The sequence below is a fragment of the Chrysochloris asiatica genome, unplaced genomic scaffold (genome assembly GCF_000296735.1).
Source record: "Chrysochloris asiatica unplaced genomic scaffold, ChrAsi1.0 scaffold00007, whole genome shotgun sequence".
Classification (NCBI taxonomy): domain Eukaryota; kingdom Metazoa; phylum Chordata; class Mammalia; order Afrosoricida; family Chrysochloridae; genus Chrysochloris; species Chrysochloris asiatica.
Genome location: NW_006408525.1, coordinates 4,837,580 through 4,846,445, shown reverse-complemented (window position 1 = coordinate 4,846,445; position 8,866 = coordinate 4,837,580). Strand labels below are relative to the sequence as shown.

Genomic DNA, 8,866 nt, shown 5'->3' with positions numbered 1-8,866 from the left:
TGCTGTGCATAAGGTCGCTATGGGTCAGTACAAACTCAATGGCACCTAACAACAACAACTTCCGTAATAAACCCCATAACTGTGACTATGGTGTCTGAGTTCTATGTGGTCATTGCAATGAATTATTGAATTCAGCTGAGCAGAGAGTGTTGTGGCTGGATAGTTGGTGCCATTTCTATAACACCCTTGAATGGAACTGTACTACAGGAAATTGTGCACTTTGGTTAATTACAGTCCACTGTGGGACAGGCACAAGACTGGAATGAATGAGGAGGAGAAAGGGTTTCCATAGGGAAAGGTTATAGAAAGTTTATCGTAAAAATAGAAATCTTTCTCAGTTCTGCTTTTCAGTTCTAAGAGTGAAATCATACAGGCAGGTCCTGGCAAGCTAGAATCACACTGCTGAACCTGTCTTCCTATCCAACGGACAACACTATCCTGGGTAGAGGAGACGAGATGCCTTAAGTTAGTTCAAGTTTGTACTGTTTATTTTCTAGTGCAGGAATCTAGAACTGGGCAGCTAGAATCAGTGCCACTTTCTTAAAAAGAGCAGATATTGACCTTAACAGATGAATCTCAACACAGCATAAATTCATACAAATATATCTTTCTAAATGAGTTAATATGGTTAAAATTTGTACCAATGGAAAATAAAACTTTTGACATATTGCAAAAAATCACTTTACCTCATCTTAAAGACAAAGTGCTGGCCTGTTTTTTTTCTTTCATTTCTTTGTAAGTTTTCTTTAAAAACAATATTAAATGTAAAAACAATACCATTTTATTAGTAAAGGACTTGGGAACTGCAGAGTGGGTAACTTTCCAGATTGGCTCTGGTGTCCGATGGATTGAAACACTTACAAAGAGCCCAAGAGAGGCTCTATAACATTTTTACTGCAAAACTTGACTGGCTGCACATACCTGAGACACAGGTTGGCCATACAGTGCACTGCAGCCCTCCTCACTTCAGGATCAGATTGAGCTGGGTCACTCAACTTCATCAAAAGTCCGGTCTTGCCTACCAAGTCGGGGAGGTACTAAAACGAAAGAACAGCCAGCGCTGGTCAAAGAAAAGCTTCTCAGAAACTGTTAATTCATGAGACAGAGTCCATCTTTATCTACGGGACACGCAAGCACCAAAAGACTAGTTGTTGTGTCAATCTTTCAAGGTTACACATCTTAATTCACAGTTATACAGCTAATTAGCGTCCAGACAGAAACCCGACACAGGTCTGTTGGCTGCAGAGCTTGTACTCCTACCCATTCAAAGGAAAGACAGTTTCTTTCACCTTTTGACACTTTGAGCCATTGCAATAAACCAGAGCCGCCAGGGCTTGGAGAATTTCCATGTGAGTCCAGGAACTACATTGTTGAATAGCCGATATGGTATATGCCAACAGGAAATCCAGGTTCTGTTCATCAACTATCACCTACCAACAGAGGAAAAAAATACATTACGACCTAATATCTAAAACAGTCTCATCCTTTCATGGATTTGTATGCTCACCTGAATCTAGCTGTATATGAAAAAGTGTCAACAGAATCAGCTCTAGAGGCCTTGAAAGTCTGAACAAGACAGGAGCCTTCTCCCTGCCCCAGTGCCTTTGTTCATGTCTTTCCCTTAGTCTCTCCACTCAAAGAAGCATCTAGCAAAGTCCTTGTAACATTTCCTTCAACTAGCCTTACATTGGCAGCTGTAAATACAGACATGTATGACTTAATTCATTGAAATTTCTTAATCCAACTGTTGAAATTCACTTATAGTAGCTGCTCAATGAATAGTGAATAAATGTTCAAGTGAGTGCCCAAAAGTTTCTGGAAACATTCCATTCTCTTTCAATTCTATTTTCCCACCAACTTTTTGGAACCCTTGTAGCTTCTAAATTGCAACTATGCCTTTAGCATTATGTTGAAGAGACAGCACATCCCTGCCATCAAGGAATTTAAAATCTTGTTGGGATGTTGCTGTTCTTGTTATGTGCCAAGGAGTCGGTTCCGACTCATAGAGACCCTGCACAGGGTTTCCGAGGCTGTTAATCTTTACAGGAGCAGAACGCCTTATCTTTCTCCTGCGGAGCAGCTGGTAGTTTCGAACTGCTGACCTTGTGGTTTGCAGCCCGATTTGTAACCACTATGCTTGTTGGGATAGACAAGGCTAATTTAAGAATCAATTCATAGACAACTGAAACAAACTGTCATCAAAGCTAGAAAGCTACTTTTCCAATTGCCAGTGTTACCAAGATCATATACCTGAAGATATACCTGAAAAACAATCAGAAGCCACCCCAGTGGTATGAAACATAATGCTAACGTAAAAAAATGTGAACTTGAATACAGCCTGGTTTCACTTAGGAGGTGACATGTAGCAGGAGACACTGCTGGTACCTAACCAGCATCAGTCTCCGCTGGCAGACTACTGGTTTCATTGGACTACCCTACCCACCTCTTCGACATGAGACCCATTTGTAGTTCTACATGCATCTATCAGTTTACAGGTTGAGGATTGTGCTCCTACCCTTTCAAAGGTAGGAGTATCATAATGAACAGGACAGCTTGCCACAGCAAAGAACTGTCCTGTCCAAGACGTCCATAGTGCTGAGAAACCCTGAGACAAGCCAACTTTGGTAGCACATCGCAATCATTTAGGGAGCTTAAAAGGAGCTCTGGTAGCGTAGTGGTTATGAGTTGGGCTGCTAACCTCAAGGTCAGCAGTTCGTAACTACCAGCAGTTCTGCGGGAGAAAGATGATGCTTTCTGCTCCCATAAAGATTTACAGCCTTGGAAACCCTACACAGGGTCCCTGTGAGTCGAAACCGACTACATGGCACATAAATATCACACCAGGGAGTTTAAGCTCTCAGCTGATGCTAACATACAGCCAAGGCTGAAGCCAATTATGGGATTACCACTCATAATTGGTGATCAGAAATTGGTCAGAAAGTGGTCCAGAAAGGAGGTCATGTGACCTAGGCAGATCACCCAATAAAGGTGCTAAGGAAGGCTTGCTAAAAAGTTCATTGGATAAGTTTCTCCTGCTTCTGCTGGATGTCATTTTGTGTTTGGTATACGATGATGGTGAGAAAAGCTAATCAACAAATAACCCTTATCCTGAGGATGGCAAACTGGAAAGATGTCACTGGGCCACGAGATTAGCCTTCCTCAGGACTCGAAACATAAAATAATGAAAATACATATATATTTGATCACCATGGGCTGGATCTTTTGTTTCCTGCAGCCAAAGTGTCCTAACTGATATATGCTCATTACAGTGCTATGTGCACTTAACTGCATTCACATGCATTGCCTCATGTCTGCATTTCTGAACTGTTTTGAAAAAGATTCCATTTATTGAGCAATCTGAAAAAGGTTCTTGAGAAAGCAGGTACTGCAGTGCAGACTTGGTTATCAATAACTGAGGACTTTTTATTCTACTGTTCCCTTTTCCTCAAGCTATTTTTTATGCATTATGAAGAACAAAAACAGGCCACAAAAAAACAGCAGCTTTAGAAACAGGAAGTAAATATTGGTGGGAAAGTGGGAGTGGGAGGAATGATCTCAACTGATACTTTGATCCATTTTGATTAAGTTGATCTTCCATTTTGATTAAGTTGATGTTCTAAGACTGGAATGGGAATGGGGGACTGGATGACATTGGTTTATTGAACCCAGCAGAAAGGGATGCTGCCAATGGACAAACTTCTAGAATTGTAAAGAATAATTATATATTTTCTTAAATCAGTTATGTTTGTTTTAATATCATCCTTAATAAGACATCTATTTGCATATAGCTTCTCAAAACATTGGCCTATCATACCTACCATGATGTGCTAAGTGTCGTTGAGTTGAGTCGGTTCCAACTCATAGCGACCCTGTATAGGGTTTCCGAGGAGCAGCTGGTGGGTTTGAACCGCCAACCTTGTGGTTCAGTGCTTATCCTATAGCGCCACACCAGGACTCCATACCTACCACAGATGTAGTATTTTAAAAGGTATTGACTTGTTATAAAAATTCACAATCTGAATTCTAAAATTACATAGGTGATTACCTGTAGCCTGTTAAGTAAATGGTGAATAAGTTGAGACACTTTGCTGACAAGATGGTTCTGACTGAGATGTACCAGTCGGCATGCCTGGACAAGAAGAGCACTGACATCCTAAAACAAAAAACAAAAAGGCAAAGAAATGGTGATCTGTCTACCAATCAAGTAAAGATCCCCACAGAATAGGCAAATGGGAGAATAAAAGTAGATGTTGGGACAGATTAGGCTACTCCAGGTCTGGAGAAAGACAGGTTTGAGGCACAAAGTGGAGGGGGGGAAATGAAAATAACAGGGTAAAATGGAATGTGCTAAAAAGAAAGAAAAGAACAAACATGACAGTTGTCAAGCTATACATTCCACAGTCTCTACAGATGTAGTGATAGTACAGTCAAACAGCCCAAGAAACCAAGAAAAGCATCCACAGTATATTGTTGTTATTGGTAAGTGCTGTCGAGTCAGTTTCAACTCATAGAAATCTTATGTGCAACAGAGCTAATCATAGCCTGGTCCTGTGTCATCCTCAAAATCATTTTTAAGCTTGAGCCCCATTGCTGCTGCCACTGTGCCAATCCATCTAGTTGTGGGTCTTCCTCTTTTTCACTGACCCTCCACTTTACCTAGCATGATGTTCTTCTCCAGGGACTGGTCCCTCCTGATAATATGTGCACAGTATGAGAGGTGAAGTCTCTCCATCCTTCCCTCTAAGTAGCATTCTGACTGTACTTCATCCAACAGATTTGTTTGTTCTTCTAGCAGTCCACGGTGCTTTTAATATTCTTCTCCAACACCATTACTTCAATGCATCAATTTTTTCTATGGTCTTCCTTATTCACTGTCCAACTTACACATACATATGGGGTTACTGAAAATACCATGGCTTGGATCAGGCGCACATTAGTCCTCAAACTGACATCTTTGCTCTTCAACACTTTGAAGAGGTCTTGTGCAGCAGATTTGCCTAATGCAATACAGTGTTCGATTTCTTGACTGTGTTACTATGAGTGTTGATAGTGGATCCAAGCAAAATGAAGTCTTTGACAACCAGTGTTTTCTCCATTTATCATATCATTTATTGGGTCCAGTGGTGAGGGTTTTTGTTTTATTGACATTGAGGTGTAACCCATACTAAAGGCTTTGTGGTCTTTGATCTTCATCTCAGCAAGCAAGATTGTATTATCTATATATCACAGGTTGTTAATGCGTCTTCTTCAATCCTGATGCCACATTTTTCTTCATATAATCCAGCTTTGTGGATTATTTGCTCAAAACACCTTTCACCTGGCGTAAACCTTCCCTAATTTTAAACCATTCAGTGTCCCCTTGTCCCCTTGTTCTGTGTCCTCTTGGACTATGTACAGGCTCCGCCTGAGCACAAGCAAGTGTTCTGAAATTAAAAAAGGAACAACTCATTCTCTGCAATGTTGCCCATAGCTTGTCATGATCCACACAATTGAAAGCCTTTTCATAGTCAATAAAGCACAAATAAACATCTTTCTTGTATACTGTGCTATCAGCCAAGATCCATCTGATGTCAGCAATGATATCTCTCATTCCATACCCTCTTCTGAACCCGACTTGAATCTCTGGCAGTTCCCTGTCCAGGTATTGCTTCAGCTGTTTTTTAATTATCTTCAGCAAAATTTTACTTTCATGAGATATTAATGATATTGTCAGATGACTTCCGCATTCCGGTGAGTCACCTCTCTTTGAAATGGATACAAATATGTATCTCTTGGCCTGGTGACTGTCTTCTTGGCATAGATGGGCGAGTGCCTTGAGTGCTGCATCAGTTTACTGAAAAGATTTCAATTTGTATTCCATTGATTTCCAGATTATGTATATTAACATAGACTAAAGTTAAAAATACCCCCAAAATAAACAAACTAGACTTTCAATGCTAGTGGGAAAAATCAGAAATGACAATTGTATAGATTTTATTGTAAACTAAGGGAATTTTACAGGAAAAAAGGCAAGAAGGGTAGCACCAACAATGGGCTCAAATACCAATTGGGAGGATGGTGCAGGACAGGGCAGTGTTTTGTTCTATTGCACATGGGGTCACTAAGAGTCAGAACTGACTCGAAAACACCCAACAACAACCACAACAAAGGAAGAGAAGTCACATCATTCAGCCACTGATGTTTACTGAGCGCCTGCTATATACCAGCCAACGTGCTAGGTCCTTGGGCTCTAAAGGGTGAAAAAAAAAGAAAGCAAAACCAAAGATGTTCCTGAGTTGCAATCTAATGAGGGAGGCAGAAATTCCTAAAAAATAATGAAAAGAAAATGAATTAAGTGCTGAAAGAATGAAGTATTAACTTGATGGAGCACAGATGGGAGGCTGGAGGAGGGAAAAGGGTAATCAGAAAGGTCTTATGGAGGTGATCTCCAAGCAGAATCTAGAAAGATTTAAAGAATAAGTAGAAATTTGACAGAGAGACAAGGTATCAAAGGATACTGCAAGGCAGAGGAATGACGTGTGCAAAGACATGGAGAGGTGAAGGGCCATGCTTTGCTCCAAGAACAAGTTTTGAATGACAGGACGTATATTGTTGTAAAAATAAAAAATCAAATGATACAAATAAAAACCTGACTAGTGATGCACACTATTACTGAGTTGTGAACTCTTCCAGGCCTTGTTCTTTGCATATACTTTTAATTTCCTCCCTCCATTCCTTATAATAAGGAGCCTTGATGGTGAAGCGGTTAAGCATTTGGCTGTTAGCTAAAAGGTCAGCAGTTTGAATCCACCAACGGCTCCCTGGGAGAAAGTGGCAATCTGCGTCCTCAGAAACCCTATGAAGCAGCTCTATTCGCTCCTATAGGATTGCTGTTACAATCGACTTGACAGCATTGGATTTGATTTGGTTCTTCCTTATACCGGTCTCACACTATATGAATTCTTCTGAAACTTGCTTTGACCATTATTTATATGCACTGGAGAGATTTCCCAATGAAACTTTGATCATCAGAGTTTTTTTCCCTTCTTCGTTACAAAAAGATTCACTCTGGCAGCAAAGAATGGTTTGGAGACGAGCTGGTCAGGGGACAGATCAGTCAGGAGACCAAAGAATAGACCTCACAGGAGTCATCATTCTTGAAGGCCTAAGGCACAAGGGAATGGACAAGAGGGGATGAACTGGGAAGCATTTATGAGGCAGCTTCTGAAGAACTCAATGATGACTAGGATAGGGATGACAGAAAGGGAGAGATGCAGAGACAGCTCCAGTGTTTGCACCTTGAGTAACTTGGTGGGCTATGTGCATGTTTGGGGGTGGGGAAAGCGGAGAGGTGAGGGTGTGTATGTAAAAGGGGTTGGGAAGCATGAAGAGAGTGTTTGGAGATAATGGATTCCTTTTAGGGACCTGAGGTGCCTGTGATAACCAAAAGGCAGTGATAAGGCTGGGTCAAGAGTTTAAGGAATTTCCCCCCTCTAAGACTGAAACTTAAAGGGAACACAAGAGCAGGCATGTAAGCTTGCTGGCAACCACATTGGTCTACTGGTGAGTGGAAGAGGGGAAAGGCAGCAATGTAGAAATGGGCTGAGTTCAACCATGTTCCACTGACTCCCATGGACCTGGAGATGAGAGAGAGAGGAAGGGCTGGTTGGTCCAAAGTGTGGTGAGGCTAAGCCAATGAACAAAGACCTAGCCACAGGCGGCTAGAGCTGATAAGAAGTGAGGGGAGACACACCAGGAGGGGACGTAAGATTTCACCAGAGGGGACACTTCAGGCGTTGTTTGAGATGTCATCAAGTTGAGTTTTGAAAGATAATAGTTTGCCAAATACTGCATGTGCTCTCAGATGGAAGTCAAAGAAGGCTCAAACGTGCCTGGAACTGAGTACTCAGAGAAAAGCCCAGAGAGGCAGGTACAGGTACCAGCTAGGGTCCCGGACGGGTGGAGCCCTGGCCAGCCGACGCGGCTACAGGGCGCGCCGCCTACCTCCGGGGTCACGCCGTCGCCTTCGTTGTAGTTCTCGGAGATGAGCTGATCGAAGAGCAGGTGGATCTCGGTGCGGGTGGAGCTGTTGTCGTCCGGGCGCAGAGCGCAGAGCTTGGCAGACAAGCGGCGGAACCCACTCCCAAGTTCAAGGGGTGGCTCCATCGGAGCCTTCGGCGGTGATTCGCACAGCAGAGAAGCGGCAACTTGCACCGCCGCCATAGTGTCTCCTAGGGTGACAAGAAGTATTTCCGGGTTACGCCTAACCTTGTGCGCTGGCTTCGGAAATTCCTTATTTGGACAAGATCGGTTTCCATGACTACGCGACTCCTCAGCGTGATTTTTTTTCAAGCTGAGACTGTCATCCCAGAAATTTTGTTCCTGGTCAGGGCTGACATTGATCTGTTGAGTACCGGCGTTTCAAATTTAGACTGGGGTAAAGGAAACCTTGGGATGGCTTGTCCAAGAGGAGCTGCTGTGGATGGTAGTGGCAGAAACTACTAGTTTGAAAACATCCTTCTCCTCTTCTTACATAACAGTAACACTGATTTTTACCCACCCTGAATAAAAAGTTACATTTTCCAGTGTCCTTGTAGCTGGTTATGTCCATGTGATTTGTTGTTGTTGCCACGTGTCTGTTCCGACTCATGGCTACTTTGTATTGGGTTTCCAAGGCTGTAAATCTTTTCATAAACAGAAAACTTCATCTTTCTCCCGCAGAGAGGCTGGTGGGCTTGAACCGTGACCTTATGCTTCACAGTCCAGTGCTTATTTATGGAGCCACTGCGTTCCCTGTCCATGTGATTAATATCTGGCAAATGGAATATAGGGCAGCTTTCCAGAACTTCAGCATCACCTGACAGCACTCTTTGTTCCTATTTCTCCC

General features: G+C 42.4%; 1 protein-coding gene across 1 annotated transcript in view; it reads right to left on the bottom strand.

The window, feature by feature from the left end:
* Window positions 1-8,202, bottom strand: part of HEATR6 (HEAT repeat containing 6) — a 57,693-nt gene extending 49,491 nt beyond the window's left edge. Inside the window, exons 1-4 of the mRNA XM_006833625.1 lie at window positions 7,984-8,202; window positions 4,046-4,153; window positions 1,290-1,430; window positions 922-1,037 (exon numbers count right to left, since the gene is read on the bottom strand). Of these exons, the coding sequence (XP_006833688.1) occupies window positions 922-1,037; window positions 1,290-1,430; window positions 4,046-4,153; window positions 7,984-8,202 (584 nt within the window). The remainder of the gene's footprint in view (window positions 1-921; window positions 1,038-1,289; window positions 1,431-4,045; window positions 4,154-7,983) is intronic.
* Window positions 8,203-8,866: the final 664 nt, after the last annotated feature.